We start from the raw sequence: 25713 nt of genomic DNA on the forward strand, positions 1-25713 counted from the left end.
GTTATTAAGGTTACACCGTTATAGTAAAGGAGAGTTGTACAATTTCTAATCTGCCTCGCTGAACCCATCCCATGGGAATTCCCACTACTAGTGACTGCCAATCAGCAGCAGGGGACAGCTGCAGCCTTGTGGACAGGGAGAAACTGAAAAGGCAGAATTTCAAAACCCAGGGTACTTCTGTATTCCGCTAATGCCACAGTGAATAGTAGTAAGGCCTCCCCATAGAATAATTTTTCATATTTCATCTAAAACCCAGAGTATCTTAGTGTTAATTTATTAACTGAATATTTGAAATTTGGGCATATGATCATTATTTTCAGTTGAATTTTATAAATGCTCCTGAGATAATAGATGTATACAGTTAATTCTCTAAAAATGAAATTTTAAAATGAATATCCACGATTTTGCTTTTTAATAAATGTACTAGACTTCAATTCCTCATTTAGTGTATTTCTCTAGAACACTTGCACACAAAGACAACAAGCAACAGAATATGTACAAAATAGGAGCTCTCCATTTTCTGTAACACCTTATCTTTTCTGTATAAGAGTTTATATAAAAAAGTGTCTACTTAGAAAAGTATAAAAATATTGCTACAATGTTATAAATGCTCTACATTCTCTAGGAAAACATACCTTTGTAAATAGTACAACTATAGGAATCTTGGTGAAATTCAAGTCCTGGATGTACCGCAAATGCATCCCAATCGGGGCAGCATCAAAACCTGTCCATCTCTGTGCCACTTCTAGAAACCATCTGTGACATTCACTGAGACAAAATCCTCTTTTCTTCAAATATCACCATCGATTTCTGTGGATATCCTTAAAGTAACACTCTATTAAAAAGAAGAAGAAGAAAAAGAAAAAGAATAAAAGAAAAAAGATTTCAAAGAAATTCAACAATTCCAGGGCTAACTATGAAACTTCCAGCAGCGTTACCCCACCTGAGTGATGCCTCACTATGGTTTGTGCTATGTTTGATTTGGGCATTATAGAATTTTTCTTGGCTTTCTGTATTCTTTTAACTAATAATTCACTTGTTTCAAAATGTAAGACTTTCACTACAGCCAAGTCTGCTAAGGTCCCAACCTTCTCTCTGCCTTGAGAACATTTTTGAACAACACACTTTTCCTTTTCAAAAAGACATATTTTCTGGTTTTTGGAATGAGTGAATCCTCTAAAACAATCAGGGTACATGACTTGTAGCATCTCAAGTGGCAGAAGGCATAGGAAAATTTCATTAATTGAGTGAGCTATAGGGATGCTTCTCTTTGGAGAGAGAACTTACAGAATGGTAGAAAAAAAAATTCTAGCTACTCTTCTGATAGATGACTAATATCCAGAATATATAAATAATTCAAAAAACTTAACTCCAGTAAAAACCCCATTAGTAAATAAATAGGCAAATGAGCTAAACAGACACTTCTCAAAAGAACAAATACAAATGACCAACAAATATATGAAAAAATGTTCAACATCATTAGCAATTAGGGAAATGCAAATCAAAACTCCACTGAGATTTTTCCTCACAGTAGTCCAAATGGCAGCCATCAAACAATAATAATTGCTGGAGAGGATGTGGAGTAAAAGGAACCCTTTCACACTGTTGGTGGGATTGTAAATTAGTACAACTACTATGGAAATCAGTATGGAGGCGCTACAAAAGACTAAGCAGGGAACCACCATATGACCCAAATATACCACTCCCTGTTATTTATCCTCAAGAATTAAAAGTCAGCATGCTATAGGGATTCCTGTATACCTATGTTTATTAGCAGCACAATTCACAATAACCAAACTATAGAACCAGCCTAGGTGTCCATCGATGGATGAATAAAAAGGTTGTATGTATACACAATGGAGTTTTATTTAGCCATAAAGAAGAATGAAAGTACATAGTTGCAGGAAAATGGATGAACTTGAGAACATTATGTTAAGTAAACTAAGTCAAACTCAAGTCAAGGATCATATGTGTTTTCTATTATGTGGAAGCTAGAGAGAGAGAAAAGGAAAAGAAAGGTACTAGGGGGAATCTTGAGAAAATTGAAAGGAGACCAGTAAAGTAGAGGAAAGGGATCAGGGAAGGAGGAGGGAAGGGAAAGGGAAAATACTGGGGAACAATATTGACCCACTTACATTGTTATATATGTGCATGTACAAATGTGTAACAGCAAATCTCGCCATTATGTATAATAGTAAAATATGTGTATTAATTATTATATTTATTAATTATGCATAATTATTATACATATTAAATATAGAAAAAAATGTTTCCCTTTGGGAATAAGTAAACTAAGTTGCACAATATGTATTTTTCAAACACAGCAAGAATAAAAACAAACTCTTCTTTTTAAATTCAATAATTTTTTTCTAAATTTTTTTACTAATCCCCAATTGTCAGCAATTTGTAACATCTGAACTGATAAATACCTACCTGAAAATCCTGGATGAATGTTAGGAAGTAGAAAATAAAACCAAAGGCCACGGTCCATTCACAGATTGCGCTCACTACATGGTACACATAATCCTAATAGCAATAATAAAGAAAGAGAATTTAGCCTAAAAAAATACCCACTTAGCATACAACCTGAAATAATAATGAGACAGACCAGAGGTGCGAGAAGCTGTCCAGAAAGCCTAAACCAGAACCTTGAGGAAACAATGTAAGCAAGACCACAATAGATAAACTTTAGGGACTGGCCCAATAAGAACAGGAATGGAATGATCCTGAATATTCTCTCCTGCTCTCACACACTCCGGTTTTAAGACAGTCTGCATAACTTCAAAAGGCAAAATATGGACCACAAAACAGTTAAGATTGGGAAGGAAATTTAGACTCAACAGAAGAAAGAACTTTCCATTTAAGGCATGCCTTGGTCTCCCGCAGTTGGGAATCCCGTAGCTGAAGGGCACGTTTAACAAGCATCTAGTCTGCGCTCCTGCGGTTATTCCAAAGAATGACTGTGTGCATCTAGACAAGACAAAACATAAAGCCCCCACTGGGTTTTAAGTTTCCCTGTAACTGGAGAAATCGCTCATTCAGCAGTCAGTTCTGCTTATGTCAAAAGGTAAATAAAGCTGCAAAGCAAATGCTAGTAATGAGACTTCCCCAGGACACCTGCATATCTTCTCCAAGGCAAGAAGAACGGGAGCCAAGAATCAAAGTGGCTTTCATGGGGGTTTCCAAGCTCAGTTGCTTATGGAGGCCAGGAAATTAATAAAAATAAATGAAACTGATGGTTGTAGGGTGAAAGAGAGAAAGAGGGGCCCATGCCTCATCAACTCAATTCCACATTCACAAAATGGGAAAATAATACCCCAGCGCTTCTTTGAAAGAAGTTAAAAAAAAAAAAAAGCCTATTTGTGTGCATGCATGTGTATGTGCACATGTGTATGTGTATGTATGTGCACATGTGTATGTGATCTCCTGGTTGTTTTTTTTTTTTCTTATGCTGGAAACTCATTTCAAAGCATTTTAAAATTCCATCTAAGTAAGGAAAAAACGCATGTCTGCATTTTAACTTTAGCTCACATGCCAAACTAGGCCTGCAGACTCTTAGTTTACCCCCTCTGATTTCAAATAAGGTTAATTGTTTTTCCTACTTGGCTTTCTGCTCTGCTATAGGTTACATGTGTGAGTAAAAACGTGTGCTGGGTTGCTAGTCAGTTCCATGGCGACAGCTCTTTTCCTGGACCCTGTTTTCATCCCATAAAGATTTAACAGATTTATCACTTTTGGCTGTCTCCAGGGACATATCCATCCATTGTTCTCATTCCAGGGCACGCTGGGGAGAACCTGGCCAGCCTGCATTAGGAGTGGAGAACAGAGGCCTCCTCTTTTTGGTGCCAGCAACAGGGGACATGTCCCATCCCATATCATCCCTGAACAATGAAGATGGCTTATTAAAAGGAGGCATAAAAAGGGGTGGGGGAGGACATTGACGTGAAGGAAAACATTAAAATCTTGACTTTGAAAAGAAAAAAACAAACAGAGACACAATGGCCGAGGGTATGTGGGATGTCTTCAGCATCATATTAATTCAAGTTCCGTGGAGTGGCTTCACTCCATGTGTGAACACAGGCCAAGCTCTGAACTTGGTGGGATGAAACAAGGACATATTTCTCACCCTCCCTACCGAGTAAGCCCATGCACATAGGTATGCAGTGAAAGCTCTAAAATACTATACAGAAATCTGGGGCAGGGCCTAAAATGATTATTCTTTTCAGGTAATTAATGTAAAGAGGGTTATGTTGTTGTTTGTTTTCTGATTTTGCAGCCACTGATACTGGAAACAGAAGGAAACACCAAAGTGGCACAGAAATTTATAGACGGAATAGAAAATCAGGTACTTTTCACACTTTTAGATAGAAAATGGAAGGCTGACAGATTTTTCAGAGACCTGGGGATATGCTTTGTGGAGCCCTTGACTTGTGGTGGAAGGTCGCCCCCCAGTGGCCTAATAGTAAAGTACACCTGGGCCTGCTCTGCTGTTCGGTTTCTTGTCAGGAGTCCCCCAGTGGAAAGAGGAGCCTAAGCCCCTTTGGATAGGAACTTATTTCCCACCCCCCCACCCCCCGTGCAGAAAAAAAAAAAAGTTGCCTTTTTCTAGGTCTAACCTCTTGGATAATCTGGACATCTTCCTGTCATATCCAAAGGAAGTGTTTTTTGAATTCTTGTCTGGATTATTCTCTTCCTTACCATCATCTTCAGTCCTTCCCGTGTCTCAGCAACCTCCGTGGAGAGCTAGTATCCTCTGTCTTGGGGAGCCCTTCCTCTGACCCTGCTATCCCCTCTAGCCAACCCCGCATTTTCCCCCAGCAAACATATGTGGATAGCTGAATGAGTGAACCACCCTTCGTTGCCCAAATTCAGTGACCTCTGTTCCATTCCTAAAGGCTGTTTGTTCAGACCCATCTGCCATGAATAATCATTTCCCTTTCTCTTGAAAAATGCCCTCCTCTTGCTCTCTAGGGTAATATATCTTCTTCTCATTTCAGAGTGACAATTCATGTTTCAAAGAACCACATTTGGCAGTGGACAACTGGTTGTTTGCTCCCACTAAACTACAGGCTTCCTTGGGGACCTGCCACCCTATAGCTGACCATCCCAGCAGCATCCCTCAGCACAATCTTGCTTACAATAGGGACTTGGTCAGTGAAGACAGCCATACTGCCCAGTTCTGATTCTTCTTGATTCATGACTCTTCTTTTTACTTCTTTTTTTTTTTTTCTGGGTACAGTCCTTCACCTGCCCTTTGGAAAACAATCTATTGCTGTTCTCTCACTAAATCCCTTCTCTCCTGGGGCATCACTCATTCAGTCTCCTGTACCACATCTGGTTGAAGCACTATCATAAGAATTTCATGGCATGGGGTGATCTCAGTTTCACATACTTGGGTCCAGGTGTTTCTGATATTTGGTTTGGAAATTATTGGTCACTCTTCTATGCCATGAGGGCTCTTGGCCCTACCAGAGATCTAGCTTCACATTTTTAACTGGACATTCAGCCTTGATTTTTCCCTGTAGCCTCAGATGCCAGTGGCTGCAAAACCAAACACATCCACTTCTGCCTGTGAAATCATTTGTCCCCAATAAAGACGGTATCTCTGTGGTCATGGAAATAAATTATTTGGTTCATCCAAAATAAAGACTTGGAAATCATTTTTGATTCATCATTTCCCTTCCTTCTCAAGTCAGCCATGTGCAAGTGCTCATCCCATATTTTGATCCTATCATTTCCAACTGAGGTTCATCTTGATTTGAATCTCAACTAGTAGAACTCTCTGCTTCTGGTCCTGCTAATGCCAAACTCTCTCTTAAATCCACCCCAGCTGTTGCTTCTACCTAATATTTGTCCAATAATACTCACTCAATTTCCTTTCCTGATCAGAAGTCTTCAAAAGCTTAGTCTGGCCAAGTTGAACCTCTCTGTCAGCCTCCAGAAGCCACTGCGCTTCCTTGCAAAGTCACCCCTGATTATATTAATTGTCACTGTGTCCTGAAGTGAACTGTCCACTACACTGAATCTTGTCTTGCCCTCTCTGATTAACATTCTGCACTTTATCCGACCTCTATAAACCTCACTCACATTGTCCCCTACCCTTTAAGGTCCAATCTCTTACTAAGCCCTAAAAGTTGAAGTGTGTTAGAAAGAAATAAGGAATTCTAAATTTTGAAAATAATTTCAGGAACCATTTGGGATTATCCCAATAACTAATGTTAATGTTATGGGAGACCTAAGCTCCTACACTAGGCCTCCAACAGATCAAACCAAACCAAAATGGAGTCACCTATGCTAAGTGCCACATAATCCAGCTGAAACTTCAAGAGACTAGATAGAGCACAAAACTGAGAATTATTTTTTTTTTCCTGAAGACAGGAGATTTCCATTTACCTGAGCCTGTGTGATAAAGAAGTCTCTTCTGCTTACAAAATAAAGATAATGTGACGTAGCCCCATGTGAGCCAATCAAATTCTCCCCATTGTTCTGTTTCCTTGTTCCCACTTTACAAAACCTACTGTGCCACTGCTTGGTGGAACTTTCATTCTATTTTGTAGAATGGACCCTGCCTCAGGTTCAGGAATTTCAAATAAAAGCCAATTAGATGTATAACTAAATTTGTTGTGATTTTGTCTTTTGGAGCTATTTACAACACATGCATTGTCGAGTCATTGAGCAGTAAGTTGATGACACGACACATGTACCCCACATTTTGCAACCTGTTCTAAGAAATAACAGTGATCCTTCCTAGGATTCGGCCAGTCACAATCTCTCATAAACAGGATCAACATCATCTTGAGAACAACTTAAATGTTACCTTTTCTTTTGGATTCCACTCCAGTTTGGTTATAGAAATTAGTGAAGCACAGGCAATCACTTTTTAAAAAGAGAACATTGTTAAGGAAACTACAGAAGAAAAAAAAAATGGTTCTATAATACTAAGACAATTCCAGTAGAATCAATACGTGGTGTTAAGATATTAATAACAACATTGCTACAATCAAACCAGTTCTATTGGCTTCTGGTAATCTCAGACCTTCAAATATGATAGTAGCTAAATTACAACAGAAATGCACAGTCATACCTTAGTGATACTTTTTCAGTTACATGTAGCAGAATTTTAATTTGCAGCTTGACCCCCCCCCAATGTTTGTCGATGTTCCCACTTAAATTGGCTGTTGAAAGCTGGTCAAAATAGCTGACAGGATAGTCCAAAATGGGTCCTTTTTTGAGTACTTACTAACTAAATAAAAATCCATCTTCCCTAAAAATATTATTCTCAAGGTAACAGCTGTAAGGAAAATTTAACATTTTATATGCAAAAATAAGCTACAAAAATTCAAACTGCTACCTGTTAAAAACAGATGTCTGTTGCATAACTGGGTATAAGTGCAGCCCTTTCTCCTGACACAGTTTCCAAATCAAAGACATTCAGCCTACTTCAGACTTTCAGGCCAAGCCTTATAAGGCCAGGGGCCCAGGCTTCTGCCCTCCCTCCACACTACTAGCTGGTACAAAAGGTGGTGATCAAATTTAGAGGGTAAAATAGAGCTGGGCATGGTGGTGGTACACCTGTGATCCCAGGTGCTCAGGAGGCTGAGGCAGGAGGATTGCAAGTTCAAAGTCAGCCCCAGTAAGTTAGTGAGGTCCTGTCTCAAAATAAAAAATAAATATAAAGAAAGGGAGGCTGGGGATGTGGTTCAATGGTAGAACACCCCTAGGTTCAATCTCCAGTGCCAAAAATAAAGGCAAAAAAAAAAAAAAAAAGCTAGAGGAAAACAGAAAGCTCTGTGGAATCTACCAAAAATTAGGACTTCAAAGTGCTGAGTCAATGCAAATTTAGGGCCTTCTGTGAATTCAGAGTCAGCACATCCTCTCTATGTCTCGTCTTCATATTTTGCAATACTTAACACTTCCCAGTTTCTCAAAATAAAAAAAATTGAGAGCATCAAAGATTTATCATTTTCATCACCAAACCCCTGTGTGCAACTGTTTAACAGCTACTAATTCTTTGGTTTATTTGTTCTTTAGTTTCATCTTCAGTACACCAGGTACTGCACTGGCTTGGGAGCGAGGGGAAAGAAACCCCAGCAAAACAGAAAAGGTGAAAAAGGATAATCCAGAGCAGGAGAAGAGGGTGGGCAAAAGAGAACAAGAAACAGCCAGGCTTAGGGGACAAAGTGTAACATGAAGTTGGAGAAATAGTAGCTCATGATCAGATCATGTGCTTCCTGCAAAGGAATCTGGACTTTATTCTGCTAGTGATCGTGGAGGCTTTCGAAAGCTTTAGAGGTCAGTGCAAGATGAACAATTCAGCAGGAGAAGTCCAGAAGTGTGACTCTAAATGACTGTTCTCATTCAGAGCCTCAGTTTCATTTCACAAGAATGACCCAGGAAGAAGAAAGCAGGGCATTTGGAAGATGCTTTGAATCCTCTGTAAGGAAATATTATTACCATGCTGAAGTTGAAGACAGACTTTTGCATGTAGATAAAAATTCATTTTAGTTAATTTGCCCCAGGGACATAACCACTTCTGTTTGGGGCTGTAAGAGCCTTCTAAAATGAAATCTATTACTTTAGAAAACTCTTGAGGTCTGAAATGTTTATTTTGCTAAAAATTCTATGATTTTAATATCTGGGGAATCTGTCTCTAAAAGTTGGAAGCAAGGAAAGATTTTATACCAAGAATCTGCTTTTACACTATATGCACCCTATAGTGCACACACTATAAACACTATACATTTTACAACACAAGCTGCCAGTTTTAAGGAGTTATATTTAATGAGAAAGCATGAGCATCTATCTTCAACCCATAAAAAAGACTAGGAAATTGAGAAGGCATTATCTTAGGAATAAAATAACTGGTAAATTTCTCAGGATTTGAGAGTAGGTTCCTGTGCTTAGAAATTTTGTGATTAAAAATTTCCTTCCATCGCTGTGTGTGGTGGCGCATACCTGTAATCTGGAAGCTGAGGCAGGAGGACTGTAAGTTCAAAGCCAGCCTCAGCAACTTAGTGATACCTATCTCAAAATAAAAAATAAAAAAAGAGCTGGGAATGTGCCTCAGAGGTGTAATTCCTCTGGATTCAATCCCCCCCCCCAAAAAAACAAGAAAGAAAGAAAGAAAGAAAAAGATTTCCTTAAGATTTAAAAAAAAATAGAGATTTCCTTAAGATTTAAAAAAAAATAGACTTCTTGTTTTGTATAACTTCTATTTTAAAAGAAAAATACAAATCACAATGTGTAGAAACACATGATGTATTCAAAATGCGTTCTCAAGCTTACCTACTTTATACCATGACCCAAACCAAACTAATGAAATTGCCACTTATTAAATAGTTTCAATTTTTCTGCAATTTGACATTAATCATCACTTTTAAGAACACTGTAGCATTCTTTAATATGACCACAGTTGGTATTTTTAAAGATGCTTCACACCTTTAAAGACCACAGTTTTTTAATTTTCTTGGTTAAAAACTTCATTAAAGAAGAGAGAAAAAGAAAAAAAAAAGGGACAAAGTTTCGTTTCCTCTAAATCAGAATATACAATCATGACAAATTCATATAATTTTTTTCACATTGCTGAATTAGAAAATGAACTTTATTTTGAACTACAAAAAGACTACCTACCTTTTAATTGACTTAATAAGTGATGGTTTTTTCAACATCTCAGTGTGAACACTTGGGACTTCACAGGACTATTGCTTTAAGTTCAATATCAATATTTGGTATCTTCAGCCAAGCACTACAAAGAAAACTAAATATTTTCAAATGGCTCATGAAACTAGACTGTGGAAAGGAAAGTAAATAGAGATTGAAGTGTTCCTACATTGTTCCATTCCCCTTTCACACCATTTTCTCCCCAAAGATTCGTTTGATCTAACCAGACCAAGTTGAGATGTTTTCTTAATGATTTATAGTTTTCTCCCATTTGTTGTTCTGAAGAATGTAGAAACTTGGTTTTATCCTTTGATTTTTTTTTTTTTCCATGCCTTTGGAGAGGGTGTCAAACTTGCTAGGACAGTGTAACAAAGATTCTTTGCTTGGCCAAACTTTGAACTCCTGAAACTTCTCCCAAGTCCATCTGGACACTTCATTCTAAAATCCAGTTTTAGCCCAGCACAATGACACATGCCTGTAATTCCAGTGACTCAAAAGGCCGAGGCAGGAGCATCACAAGTTCAAGTCCAGCCTTGGCAACGTAGTGAGACCCTGACTCAAAATAAAATAAAAAGGACTGGGGATGTAGCTCAGTGGTACAGCACCCTTGAGATCAATCCCCAGTACTGAAAATAAATTTTTAAAAAAGAGAAGAATTAGTTAAGCCAGCATCCCCCACCGATACCTCTGACCCTGCCCTGCTTCTATGGCTAAAATACCCACTTGCCCATGCTGTATTGGGAGTTCAGCCCAGTCTCTCTCCCCTGCAAGATGTACAGTAGTCTCTACACCTATCACTATGGCCTAAAAAGAAGTCCTCCTTACCATACTTTAATAAATGCCAGTAATTTTTTTTTTTTTTTTTTTGCTTTAGCAACTGACAAGTGTGAAAAGGATACTGGGGACAACAGCTGCACAGGAAACAGCAGAGATGGCCATGCGTATGTGGCACGTCAAGAGGCTGTTCCACTGTGGACACGATTTGTAAGAGATGATGGATTGCAGGAGCGTATACACCACACCGCAGACAAAAGCCAGAAGGGCGCCCCCGTCGTGGACCACGGGCACAGCTAACTCCTGGAGAGAAAATCACAGATGTGTAACGACTTGCATTTGACTGCCAGCATTAAGTTTTGAATTCTCAGTCACTCCGGATGCTCCAAGCCACTGTTTGTCCCAGATGCAATCGTCCCTGGAAAATGTGGCTGCTTCCAGAAGAGTACCAATTGCAAAATAAACGCCAGCAACTGGATTGTTCCCTAGCAAACCTGGGCATGTGGAACAAGGAAGGAACAATGTTTACCTTGGAGGTAATGGACTTTGACCCTTACAACCTCAATCTCTGTATCTATAAAATGGGCATAATCATTCCTGCCTCACAGGTATGTGGTGAAGACTATATGACACATCTCATACAAAAATATCATTTAGAGTAGGAGATGTAGCTCAATGGAAGAGCACTTGCTTAGCATGTACAAGGCCCTAGGATTCGATCCCCAGCACTTAAAAACAGACTGCAAGCGGGGCACGGTGACACATGCCTATAATCCCAGTGGTGTAGGAGGCTGAGACAGGAGGATCTCAAGTTCAAAGCCAGCCTCAGCAACCTGGAGGCAAGCAACTCAGTGGGACCCTGTCTCTAAATAAAACACAAAATGGGGCTGGGGATGTGACTCAGTGGTCGAGTGCCCCTGAGTTGAATCCCTGGTACCAAAACAAAACAACAACAACAATAACAACAGCAACAACAACAACAAAAAAACCAGACTGCATTAATACTCTGTCATATATTATTCATTTACTAAATATGGATTTTGTGTACCTAGAACACTTAGCATGAGAATACAGATTCAGGAATGTTATACACAAAAAGTAAAATACATTTTATGCATTTTAAAATGAGTATTAACTTTTAAGTATATAAAGAATTCAGGGAAATAACAAAATATATGCCAAAAAAAGGTTAAGATGGTAAATTTTATGTATATTTTAAATACAATTAAAAATAATTTTAATAAAAAGGAATCAATATAAATAAATTACTTTCTTCCCCTGAATGTTAGGCACATTTGGTTGACAAGAAATAAAAGGCAAAGCATCTGCAGCTAATGAGTCAGTTTCAGGAATAATCTGAGAATTCTGGTACTTTCCATTCTTACTCTCCTTTTCATGCGAAGTAAATCAACATCTTGAATTGGCATCCTTTATTTCCTTTCATAAATACTGTCAGGGAATTTCCTTCCTTAGCCCCAGCCAATTCAACATGTCCATTACAATCTTCATCCACAAATTGCATAACCCTATATTAACACTGATGTTATCAGACCCAAAGGCCCTAGTCTCAGCAGGAACTCTCTCTATAGTGATGTCTTTTAGAAGGGAAAGGATTCTTAGGTCATACATGAATTTTGGGTAAAGGATGAGATAAAAACATAGCATCTTTTTTAGACAACTTTTTAGAAACTCTTGCAAATTTAAAAGATAGCAAAACATAGAGCCAGGTACCATGGTACACATCTGTAATCTCAGTTGAAGCAGGAAGGTCTCAAATTTGAGGCTAGCCTGGGCAACTTAGTGACCCCTTGTCTCAAAGTGAAAACTAAAAATTTAGCAATTTGTCTCAAAATTTAGCAATTTTGTCTCAAAATAAAAATTAAAAAGGGTTCGGGAGGTGCTGTGGTTGCCTAGCACGTTTCAGGAACTGGGTTCAATCCTCAGCACCACATATAAATAAATAAACCAACAAATAAATGTATCCATCTACAACTAAAAAAAAAAAATTTTAAAGGGGGTTGGGGAAGTAGCTCTGTGGTGAAGTGCCCATGGATTCAATCTCCAATTCCTGGAGGGGGATTAAAAAAAAGAAGAAAAAAGAAAAGGTAGTAAAACATAGAGAATACTAGAACCAACAGGGCTATCTATACCTTGAAAATGTTCTTTTCTAAAAAAAAAAAAACAATTCTTTTTTAATTTTATTTTTAATCTACAAGTAATAATTGTATATATTTATAGGATTTTGTATATTTTTATATATTTACAATGTGGAATGATTGAATCAAGCAGATTAAGATATTCATAACTTCACAGTTATTTTTATAGTCAGAACTTATAAAATCTGGTGCTTTAACAATTTTGAAATATACATAATTATTAATGATAACCATCATGCTATATACAATAAATCTCATTCATCCTGTCTGAAACTTTGTACCATTTAACCTCACTGTTCCCAGCCCCTGGTACTGTTCTACTCTCTGCTTCGATTGTTAGATTCCACCTATAAGTGAGATTTTGTGCTATCTGTCTTTTATGTGTCTTGCTTATTTCATATTTAACACAATGCCCCGTGCTGTTTCAAATGATAGAATTTCAAAAGGAAACTTCTGAAGGGAGAATAAAGTATTGACAGAAATTAGTGAGGACAACCTCAAAAGCAGGCATTCTACCCATCCACTCACAGAAAGAGTTATCTGTGAGCTTCTCATAAATGTGATTATTACGACTCAAGAAAAACCACGATAGCCAGTCACGCTCTCTCTTGGCCTCTCAACTCAAATTCTTCTCGAGGTAGCAGCTCAAGTTGGCCTGCTGATGGCATGCTAGAAATGAATTACAGGATATCAAACAAGGAAGTCGTAAAGATGCACTTATGGGAACACTGCCAAGGCAAATACTTTGCTCCCAGGGACTGTTAAAAAAAAATTCTATTTTCGGTCTCTATAAACATTTGATAACTTCATGGAAGCTTTAAAAAGAATCAAAAATTTGATTATCTAACCATCTAAGTTTTCTTTCTAAAGCTTGCCCTTTATGGTTTAAAAGAAATGACATCTGTATGCCTTATGTGGTGCTGAGTTATTCAAAAAATAAAATAATGTAAGTACATGGTACCCCTCCCAAATAATTCAGACCCACACTGGATTCCACAGTTTATATCATTCCAAGCCACCCCTTTTTGTCTTTTTCTTTTTTAATCATGTTTTCTGATGGTAGAGATATGTGCTGTAAACAGTCACCCCTCAGGATCCACAGGAGATTGGTTCCAGGAACCCTATCAAACACCATAATCCACAGATGCTCAAGTCTCATGTAAATTTGCATAGTATTTGCATATAGCCTCTGTACATCCTTCTGTATACTTGATTTAGTCATTCTTTAGATTGCCCATAATACCTAATACAATGTAAATACAGTGTAAATAGTTGTTATACTGTATTTTTTAGAAAATAATAAGAAGAAAAAAGTTTAAGTTCAGAACAAATGCGATATTTTTTTTCTGATTATTTTCAAGCTGAGCTTGGTTAGATTCAGGGATGGTGAGGTGACTATACTTAGTTTTTCCTCATAGATAATTTCTTCATTTGAAATAACACTTCATTGAGAATAACTCTTTTTTTACAGTTCTGGACAGATTGCTTCAATTCGAAGGTCACCTCTGCCACACATTGTTCATAGGATATTGGGCAAGTATTAGCTAGTCTGGGCCTCTATTTCACCATATGTAAATAGGGAAAGGAAGAGTACCCACTTATAAGGCTTTTATTGGAATTGCATGATCTACAGTGTGGGGTATTTTCATACATATGTCTGTCATGCAGAAGAATCCCAATAAATGTTTGTTGTTGTGAAAAACAGAATACATGCTCTATCATATAAAACATAAGAAAATGCCATAAAAAGCCCAAGTCACATGACAAATGATCCACACCACCACTGCAGCTCTCTGTGTTGCTTTGAGAAGCAAATTTAAGTGCACAATATGCCCCCTGTGAAACCTAATACACTTGCTTCAGGGGGACTACAGATTTGGCTCTCACTTTTTTAGCCTCACCATTAACAACATGGAGACACTAATAATCACAGGATTTATAACATCCAAAAACTAAAATGAGTTGAGTCCTGAGAGATTATCCATGGCCTGTGTCATATTGAAGATACAATATAAGGAAGGGGACTGGTCGTGTCATATTGAAGATATAATATAAGGAAGGGGGCCTTTCCCCATAAACCTTTGGTAAGTACAGGAGTGAATTTCCTGGGGCACAGTATTATAATGCCCCCCCCCACCATGAGAAGTGCAGAGAAAGGGATTTTATGAGGCCCACTGGGGGCCTTTTACACTGAGGACTCTGTTTTTGATGATCCGACTTCATGCAGGAGAGGACACTAGAGAATGAATGGATCATACAGGTGGAGGACTTTGGTTATTTAGTGTACAGACACATGTTGGAGCAGTCTACTGGAAGTGAAGGCTGCCATCTTTATTTGTGAAAATAACATTGTACAAGGTCACCCCTGATGGGAAGACAGTTAAAGAAGTACCCCAGGCAGAAGCCAAGGTCCTCCTGGAGTAAGGCCATTCTGCTCTCACAGAGACAACAGGTGAAGGAGAGCACAGGTCCATCTTAATGGTAACCTGTGATGATGAACCAATAATGACCACAATAGCCACCAGGTACAGACTGCTGGCTATGGTAGATTATATGATGGAATCCTTGCAACAATCCCTAGAGGTGGGCATAAGTAGTAGTAGTAACTAGAAATTTGACCAGTATTTTTAAAATATTAAATATTGTCTCCATAGACAAATAATATGAGCAGAAATCCATAGAGTAGAATAATGATGTTTTTTTTTCCATATACCTCACACATTGAGGATATATCAGGTAGACTCTGCATAGAAGTTAATTTTCTCTGGGGGCCATATTTTGATTCTGAGACTCATTAGCTAAATAATCCCTAGCAAATGACTTAACCTCCACTAACCAAACTTTGACTGCAAAAGGAAGAGATCAGATGCTGCTCTTTGAATGCCAGATGGAGTCTACCGAATGGTGAAATTGGTAAGCACACATAAATATCTTCATACTCAGTAAAATCAATATAATTACTAAGTAACTCTCCCTGTATCAAACCACATCAATATGAAATGGACCAATGCAGAAGCCATAGCATTTTTTGGAAGCGCACACTCATAATTGTACAAACATGCACCCCTTCTCTCCCAAGGATCAGATAAGACCAATGTCCCAATGTCAAAGATTTATTCCTAAAAATTAATCTCATCCAATTTTTGGAAACTCATCAACCATTTCACAGCTCTCCCGGCACAAGCGTGCTGCTTGGGTTCCTGCTTCTCTCCTCACACATTGTCCCCAGTACCAAGAAAGCCACAGACCATACCTGAAAATTTGCTACAATGCCCATTCCGATACATCCCACCAATCCAAGAACTAAGGACACCAAGTTAAAAACAGGAGTGCCGAAATAGCTGGTTTGATTTTGCTTCTCTACTATTTTATATCTCGTGTACATCGTGGCTGCACCTGAAAAAGAAAGGCACTTTGATGAAATTTTCATGTTTTTTTTTTTTTTTGGAATGAAAAACTTAGAAGCAGTTTTTAACCATTTGTTAAAATGTCCTGATTACGGCTATAACTGTAGGTAAGCGCTAGAGTACTTGCCTCGCATGCATGAGACCCTCAGTTCAATCCCCAGTACCCACCTCAAAATAAGTCCTGGTTGCAATGCCTCCCTATTTGCCCATCCCTGTCCCTTCCCGCACCCCATTTTAGTTTCTCTCCAGTGTGATGGAATAAATAGACAGAAACATACACACCCCATTGTGGTTGTTACTTTTTCACATAAAAGTCATTATAGTATATGTATTATTCTGTCTTGCTCTTCTCACTTAACAATATACCCTGGAGATTTTTCCAGGTCAGTACAAAACAAATCTACCTCGTCATTTATGAAGGATCTTATAGTATGAGATACCATATTTATTTCATTATTCTTTTACAAATGGATTTCTACATTGCTTCTCTGTTTTTTTTCAGTTATAAACAGTGTTCAATAAACATCTTTGGATATAAACCTTTGGGCACTCTATCAGGTATTTCTGAAAGGCCAGTTCTTAGAAGTAGTTATTACTGTTTCAAGGAAAAAAAAAACCCACACACAATTAAAATGCTCAGAAGCACTTCCAGATTGCTCTAAGACAGTAACAATTTATATGCCCATCAGCAGAATTGGAGAGCAATTTTGTATACACTCGCCTTTTTAATTATTGTCAATCTAATGAATAAAAAATGGCAACCAGTTGGTTTAATTGGCATCTTCCTAGTTATTACTGAGATTTAGCAATTTTCATTGTATCTACCAGTCATTTTCATTTCGTCTTCTGAGAATTGCATGTTTTAATTTTTTTTCTCATTCTCCTCTTGGTTTTGTTTATTCATTTGTAATTTGTGGTTGCTTTTTACACATTATGTCCCCTAGTCTAAATCTGCTATAAATATTACAAATTTTCCTCTGATCTGTTGTTTGTCTTTTAACTTCATTTCGGATACCTTTCATTGTTTAGAAGTTTTCATTTTTTTACCTACTCAAATCTGTTAACTCTTATTTAGCATCTGTGCTTTGTGTATGCTCAGATAAGTTTTTTCATCCCAAGATTTTGGAAACACTAAACTTCTCTTGCACTTTTGCTTTTTATATTAGTTCTTTAATTGAAACTGGTTTGTGTGAGATGCCTAGAATGTGAACGTTGGAGGCCGGGTGCAATAGTGTACACCTATAATCCCAGCTACTCTGCAGGCTGAGGCAGGAGGAACACAAATTGAGGCTAGTCTGGCAAATCAGCAAGACACTGTCTCAAATTTTAAAAAAAAGAAAACCACAAAAAAGGAAGGAAAGGAAGAAGAGAGAGAATTTGCAGGATAAATAGTTAGCTAACATAATTTTAGATATGTATTCCCTTTAACTCAGCAAGCTTACAGAAATAGTCACCTCAATACACAAAGATATGATTAAAAGGACATTCACTTCTACACTGTAATTACAAAATACGAGAAAGAGCCTAAGTGTTTACCAATAGGAGACAGACTGAATAAATTAAAATACCAAACATCCACATGATAGATATCAGTCATGTGTTAAAAGGATAAGGTAACTGGATACAGTGGTGCATGCCTGTAATCCTAGAGGCTCTGAGGCTAAGACAGGAGGATCATGAGTTCAAAGCCAGCTTTAGCAAAAGAAAAAAAAAATAAAACTAAGCAACTCAGTGAGGCCTTGTCTCTAAATAAAATACAAAATAGGGCTGGGGATGTGGCTCAGTGGTCGAGTGCTCCTGAGTTCAATCCCTGGTATCTGCGCCCCATCCCCCAAAAAAGGATAAGGTAGATTTGCCGTGTATTGACATAATGATGATTATAATATTTTGCTATACTTTAAAAAGCAGGCTAAAAATTAATAATTTTTCATAATTTATTTTTATTGATTGTAATTATACATAATAGTGGGATTCATTCTGACATCTTCATACAAGCACATAGCATGATTTGGTCAATCTCATTCACCAGTAACTCCCCTTTCTCTCCCCCAACACTCTTCCTATACTCTACCATTTTAAAAAATTTGTGTATTATAATTATACATAAAGGTAAAAATCATTGTATATATTCATGGACTATTTTAAATAAATATATTCATGTCAGCTTCTGCATGGCCTAGAAGCAAAAGCCATATTTATCACTTGCTGTTTCAAAATAATTTCAGTCTTCTAAGTCTGGACTCTTGGCAAGGGATGGTGTAAGAGGGACTGAGATTGAGATTGACAGACCCCTCATTTCCACTTCCCCTTGCTTACTTCCAATTCCTTGGGAGAAGATCCCAAATGGGTGACAAGACGAAACATACTCCCTCTACCAAGTGGCATGAACAAATTCCAAAGATACCCAGTTACCAAGCAGAGTTTCCAGTACCTCTGTCCCTTCTCACCTGCACCAATGGAGAGGGACAGAAAGTGTTGATTAACCATAGTTCCTTGGCAACCTGATTGTTCCACAGGGTAGAGGATTATGAAAGGATTAAGAGAAAAATCTCTACATCTTACATCTACATACTCAGATCCCCCTATAGTACACTGAGTTTTACATCAAAAAGTAGTTGTGATATTACATTAATTGACTCACAACAGGATTGTATCCCATCAATTGCATCTCAGGTGGTTTTGAGGAACTGAAAAGAAAAATCATACTTGTGTTGGAGACAAAACTATTCCTTGTTTCACCTTTCTCATTTCTTTAAAGGTCAGTGGTTCTCAATCTTTAGTGAGTATCCAAGTCCCCTACAGTGTTTTTTAGAGGGGAGGGCTGGGGGTACTGAGGATGAAACCCAGGACTTCATGCATGGCTGGCAAGCGCTTTACCACTGAGCTACACCTCCAGCCCTGAGTGCTCATTAACATCACATATTCTTGGGCCCATTCTAAAAGGTTCTGAATGAGTGCATCTGTAGTACAGTCAGGGAGCAGCACTCTAACCAGCACCCAGATGGTTTTCATGTAAGTTGCCTTTCACATGAGCACACTTGGAGAAACAGTCTTTTCTGCGTTGGCTTACAGAAGTATCTTGGCTATACATCACAGTTTTTAAAAACTAAATTGCATTTCAAAGCCACCTCAGAAGTTCGGGGTTTAAAACCACCCACAGCAAACCCTGTGTCAAACTGCTAAATAAAGTGAAGAATAATTCTATAACAAGGTTATAATCTTGGATTTCTACATGTTTTAATTTCTCAATGTAGGGCCACATTCTAGTTGCAAAGGTTGTACTTTGAAAAAAATATACAAATTGGGGAGGGAAAGGGAAGATATTGGGGAAAGAGACTGGCCAAATTGTTATGTGCATTTATGATTATAGCATAATGAATCCCACTGCAATGTAATGCACCAGAAATACAAAAATTGTAACATTTTTTTAAACATTTATTTTTTAGTTGTAGGTGGACACAATATCTTTATTTTATTTTTATGTGGTGCTGAGGAGAAAACCCAGTGCCTCACATATGCTAGGCAAACGCTCTACCTCTGAACCACAACCCCAGCCCGAGATTGTAAATTTTTAACTTATTCATAATAATTGTATACTTACCAAGAAATGCAGAGAAGTTTATCATGAATCCAAAAATACCACTCTCTGGAGGCGTTGTTCCTGTATCACTAGGAAAGAAATATGCAAATTATCAAAAAGAAGCTTGGTTCAACCCTCTGGGTATGTAATAGGCAAATTTTGTATTGTGTTTCCAAGAAAAAAAAATCAAGAACCAATAAATGGGATGGATTCCAACTAAAAAGATTCTTCTTAGTAAACAACCAATAACATGAAGAGAGCGACTACAGAATTGGGAGGAAATCTGTACCACCTGCACATCAAATAAAGCACTAATCTCCGGGATATATAAAGAACTCAAAAAACTTAACACCAAAAAAAGAAAAATCCACAAATAACTCAATCAATAAATGAACTGAACAAACACTTCACAGAAAAGATATATAATCAATCAACAAATATATGAAAAAATGTACATCTCTAGCAATTAGAGAAATGCAAATCAAAACAATTCTAAGATTTCATCTCACTCCAGACAGAATGGCAATCATCAAAATACAAGCAACAATAAGTGTTGGCTAGGATGTGGGGAGAAAAGTACACACATACATTGCTGGTGGAAATGCAAATTGGTGCAACCACTCTGGAAAACAGCATGGAGATTCCTTAGAAAACTTCAAATGGAACCACCATTTGACCCAGCTATTCCAATCCTCAGTTTATACCCAAAGGACTTTAAATCAGCATTCTACAGTGATACAGCCACATCAATGTTTATAACAGCTCAATTCACAATAGCTGAACTATGGAACCTAAATGCCCTTCAACGGATGAATGGATAAAGAAAATGTGGTATATAAACACAATGAAATATTACTCAGCCTTAAAGAAGAATGAAATTATGGCATTGGCAAATAAATGATGGAGTTGGAGAATATCATGCTAAGTGAAGTAAGCTAATCCCAAAAAACCAAAAGCCAAGTGTTTTCTCTGATATGTGCATGCTGATCCATAATGGGGAGTGAGGAGGATAAGGAAGAATGGAAAAACTTTGGATTAGGTGGAGGGGAGTGAGAAGAGGGGAGAGGTGTAAGAATAGGAAGGACAGTGGAATGAGACAAACATTATTACCCTTTGTACATGTATGATTGCATGAGCAGTGTGACTTTGTACTATGTACAGCCAGAGGAATGAGAAGTTGTGCTCCATTTGTGTAGAATGATTTGAAATGCATTCTGCTGTCATGTAAAACTAATTAGAACAAATTAAAAAATTTTATATTGTGTTTCTTTTGTATGTTCAACAACATTGAATTCTGAGGGCATGGACTAATTTTGTTCTAATGTATTTGAACAAATTTTGAGCACTGAAAAACCTAAAATTTATTTTTTCATCATTGAGAGATTACATTTTTTCCATAGCATAAAAGCTAGGGTAAATGCTTAAAGTGAGTGGTATTGCAGTTTCTCAAATGATGGAAACTCATAAACTTGATATGCATTTATTCTTTGTAAAGAATTGAATTTTATATTGAAAATAAAAACTGAATATTCTACTGTTGAGATATTAAATACAAAAACACTTTGATCTTTTAATGACTGGGTTTATGCACAAATTTTATGCTTCTGAAGACACAGTGATGAAAAGTTTGGCAATATTAGTGATCACAACTAGTGCTTTATTGAAACAATGGGGTATATTAAGAATATATTGTGGGGCTGGGGATGTGGCTCAAGCGGTAGCGCACTCGCCTGGCATGAGTGCAGCCCGGGTTCGATCCTCAGCACCACATACAAACAAAGATGTTGTGTCCGCCAAAAACTAAAAAAATAAATAAATTCTCTCTCTAAAAAAAAAAAAGAATATATTGTGGTAAGTTATTTGAACAAAAAAGTCTCTATAAAATATTTTTTTCAGATACATTCATTTGATTAATTAGATAACTTGGGAAATAGCATTTGACATGTTCTATTTTCCATTCCTTATTGCCAAATTTTAAATTTTTACATTTTTAGGTTCCTCATAAGGAACTTTTCCAATGGAAAGTTGAAGATAAAAGAGCTCTCAATTTGAAACAACTTGTACCCATTTTGAGTGTTTCCACATATAAAAATAGCTCCAAAATTTATGTGTTGAAAAACCAATCACATTGAAAAGACACACTTCAAAGTAGCTGAAGAATTCCAGGAGAAGCTTGTGTGTGCAGAACACTTAACATTCAAAGAGGAGCATAAAGAGGTCAATAGCCACCGCCCTTACATCAAATACTTTTATTCATAATTATTTCAATCTCAGTGCCACCTGTCCCTGTAAGAACCTGACATTCCCACTTTTCCTCATTTTTCACAATACAGGAAGTTTGAAGGAGAAAGTTCCACATGGGTGAGATGCCCTTCTGAGCATGGTACCAAGCGGGCACCCAGGAAGCGAGATGCAGTGCAGGGCTATGACCCTGGGCCGCACTTTTGCTAGATGATTAACTCTGGGAAGTCAAGCTTTTCTCTCTTGGCCTCAAGGCACATAAAAGCAGCAGCTATCAGGTTGAGTCATCTTGGAGTTCTTGTTACACATTTGTCACACCTCAGAGAGTCACGTGCCAGGGACAGAAGAGAGACAGCAATGTGCTGGGAAGAAGACTCTGTGTTTGTTTGTGAAGGAAGAGAAATGGAAGAATGATGGGATACTTAGGAAGACAGGTAGGTGAGTGAGGCCCTGAGTCTATCCCCAGCACCAAAAATAAAGGAAGGAATGAATAAATCCATGTAGGACACAAAGCACATTGTAAATAGCCTTTCTATATATATTGTTTGAATGAATATTGGTACTGGAAAAACTGACCTAATGTATACCACTTACTGAACAATAAGTGTGTATCAGACACTGTTACGTGCTTATCATACATGATATCATTTTATATTTATAACCCTGATAGGGATCCTATAGCAACTACATTTTACTAATAAAATGGGTATTAAAGGTTATGTTACTTGTTCAAGGTCACCGAGCCACTTAAAGGAATCTACATCCCAATTCAAATGTCTAACTCCTGACCCCCCAGCCTCGGTTCCTGACTCCTTTGCCTCCAATGGCAGTGAAGCAACAAAGCCATTAGAGTGAGTGGTGGCACAGAACAAACACTGATGTGCTGGTGAATGTTTATCAGCTAGCTCTGAAGGGTGTCTGATTTGTTAGCATTTCCAATTGCATGGCGAAAATATACCCAACATGTCAAAATGTGGGTTCCCAAAATGCAGGTCACTGAACATATAGAAATAGATGCACACCATTGTCTCCCTGGAGTAAATATCAGCTGATTCCAACACAACTTGGGAATGAACCATTGTAGTAATGAAAAGGGATCATTATGTCTTTGCTGTATAGCAGGAAGACATAAACCAGGCAAGAATTTACACCTTCTCAAGTACCATAATGTAATTGTAAGTCCTCTTTTACAAACATTAGCATGGTAAATCTGATTTTTTTTCAGCATCACTGAGTCCATAATATCCACTATCAATTCATGAGTACCAATGGGCTCACATTCTTATACCTTTGCACCCAACATAGGCAATGTCAATATAACAAGAACTGGGGGAAATACTTATGCACTGAATTCATAAACAGCTGTATGGTTAAACAGCCATCTTTTCAAAATTTTTGACTTGGCTGTGCAAATCCCTATAAAATGAATTCATTTGTCAACAAATCATGTTAGATACCATCATTATTCATCAACAAAATATTGTTAGGCAAATCTGAAACACAAATTCCCAAATCTATCAGGTAAGAATGGTGAAAGTTTGGGGTTTATTTCCACTAAGTAACAAAACGGTCCCAAATTACATTAGCTGAAATTTTGCTCCGGAATATTTCATTGAAACTTTCCAAGCAACAAATGAAATGTGGACACGTTTAAGAACTTTTTTTTTTTTTTTTTTTTTTTTTTTTTTGGTGGGGGTGTTGCTGGGATATAAACCCAGGGATACTTAACCACTGAGCCACATCCCTAGCCTTCATTTTTTTTTTTTTTTAGTTTTTGAGTTAAGTTGCTCAGGCTGGCTTTGAACTTGGGATCCTTCTGCTTCAGCCTCCTGAGCAGCTGGAATGACAGGCGTGCACCACCGTGCCTAAGTATCTAAGAACACTTAAAAACAGTATTAGTTGTCCATTGCCATTAATAAAAATGGTAGGGCTCTTAACTCTTACTGAAAAATGTTCTTATAAGTTGGTTTCTGATCTTATATATCACATAATTAGTAAACACTGAGTCACATCTTCTGCTAATGTTGGAATCCAAATAAGCATAACACCAAGCAGGTAACCAAGAGATCCTGTGGGTTGCCTCATTTTTACTTTTTAAAGCTCAAGCTAATGATGCCATCATGTGAAGGCAGAACGGTAGTACAGTCAGCCCATCGTATCTGCGGGTTCTGTTATCTGTGGATTTGACCAACCCCAAATATTTTTAATTGCATTTGTACTGGACATGTACAAACTTTTTTCCTTGTTGTTATTTCCTGAAAGCTACAGCATAACAACTACTTACACAGCATATACAATGTTCCAGGGGTAGTGAGTAAGCCAGAGATGATTTAAAGTGTACTAGAGGACTGTGCATGTTATGTGTAAATAACCCATCATTTTATACAAGGGACTTGAGCGTCCACAGATTACGGTATTCTCCAAATTTGGTATCCAGAGTCCTGGACCCAATCCCCGATAGACACCAAGGAACTACTGTATTGGATTGCTTAGCTGTACCTGGGTGCTTGATTTAGGAAATTGGAGAAAAAGTGAAAGGCGAAACCAGTTGCTTCCCAACCTGGCAGAAGTAGTCACTCCACCCAGCTCCCACACACTGTTCTGTATCCCGTGGTTGCAGCAGTGTGGTTGGCCCTGCCCCAGTCCCACCAACCACCTGGCTGGCTGCCTTTTTAAGGAGGAGCTTCTGAAACTGAACCAGGGATGAGGAGAGCAATTATTCCTTTGCCTGTACTTTTTAGAAGCTGTTGAGGCTGGTATGTGTACACAGTTGTTTCAGGATACCTTGTGCCTGGGAAATCAATTTATGTCTACATTTCCTGTATTTACATTTCCACAAGGTAAGCCAACTGTGGAAAATTACAAGTAATTCATGTAAGATCCTTCTCCAAACTAATTTATGATGTCAAAGCAGTAGTACATTATTACTTAATGCTCAAAGGAGTGAGCACAATAGAACAAAGAAAAATACCTGATAGTATAGAACTTTCCCAAGCTTGGACAACTGCTAGAGTGTTTGGTTTGGTTTGGTTTGGTACTAGGGATTTAACCCAGGGGTGCTTTATTGCTGAGCCGCATCCCCAACAGTTTTTATTTTTTATTTTGAGACAGGGTCTTGCTAGGTTGCTTAGGGCCTTGCTAAATTGCTGAGGCTGGCCTTGAACTTTTGATCCTCCTACCTCAGCCTCCCGAGTTATTAGGATTACAGATGTGTGCCACCTCACCCAGCCACAACTGCTATTCTTTTAATCATTAGATACATGTGATTCTATTACTGAAAAATCTGGAGAAATTGAAATGTAGGCTTATTGGGAGGATTTAGATACTGACAAATTGCCACATTCTTTGTATCTTCAGACTGAAGTTTACTAGAATGTTCTAAAATTCCTAGGTCCACTGCTTGAAAGATTGAGCAAGATTTAGAACCTAAAAAATTAAATGCATCAGTAATTAAATGCAATCACTAAAACATCATTAATTTCTTTATCTTCTCAATATTTAAATATACTAAAGGAATGAGTATGGTAATAAAAAGTCACATTACATTTTATGAGACATGGCTGATAACTAGTGATAAATTTATGACAGCTTTAGTTGGTAATGACTATTTTAGGATGGGAGATACCCTGCAGTTTATTTTTAAACTCAGAAAGAATTTCCTACTCACAAACAACTTGCTCTTTTCTTGAACTATGGAGTTTGGCTTCTCTCCTTGTTTTCACTCATACAATAAAACTTAAAAAAAAAAATCATCCAGCTTCTCTTACATGTCGGGAACTGTGCTAGGTGACATGGATAGCAAGATGAAAACAAAGTTGACTACCTTCAGAAAGCTTGGTACTTAACCAAAAAAAAAATTCACAGGTTCATTGATTCAACATGTAATTACAGATTG

The 25713-nt window shown here is 37.7% G+C and overlaps 1 protein-coding gene across 1 annotated transcript in view; it reads right to left on the reverse strand.

The window, feature by feature from the left end:
- Window positions 1-369: 369 nt before the first annotated feature.
- Dram1 (DNA damage regulated autophagy modulator 1) overlaps window positions 370-25713 on the reverse strand; it is a 34306-nt gene continuing 8962 nt past the window's right edge. The window contains exons 2-7 of the mRNA XM_026398608.2: window positions 19599-19666; window positions 15844-15986; window positions 10560-10737; window positions 6818-6876; window positions 2434-2526; window positions 370-835 (exon numbers count right to left, since the gene is read on the reverse strand). Coding sequence (XP_026254393.1) covers window positions 791-835; window positions 2434-2526; window positions 6818-6876; window positions 10560-10737; window positions 15844-15986; window positions 19599-19666 — 586 coding nt within the window. The 3' untranslated portion in view covers window positions 370-790. The remainder of the gene's footprint in view (window positions 836-2433; window positions 2527-6817; window positions 6877-10559; window positions 10738-15843; window positions 15987-19598; window positions 19667-25713) is intronic.

This window comes from Urocitellus parryii, chromosome 5 (genome assembly GCF_045843805.1).
Source record: "Urocitellus parryii isolate mUroPar1 chromosome 5, mUroPar1.hap1, whole genome shotgun sequence".
Lineage (NCBI taxonomy): Eukaryota > Metazoa > Chordata > Mammalia > Rodentia > Sciuridae > Urocitellus > Urocitellus parryii.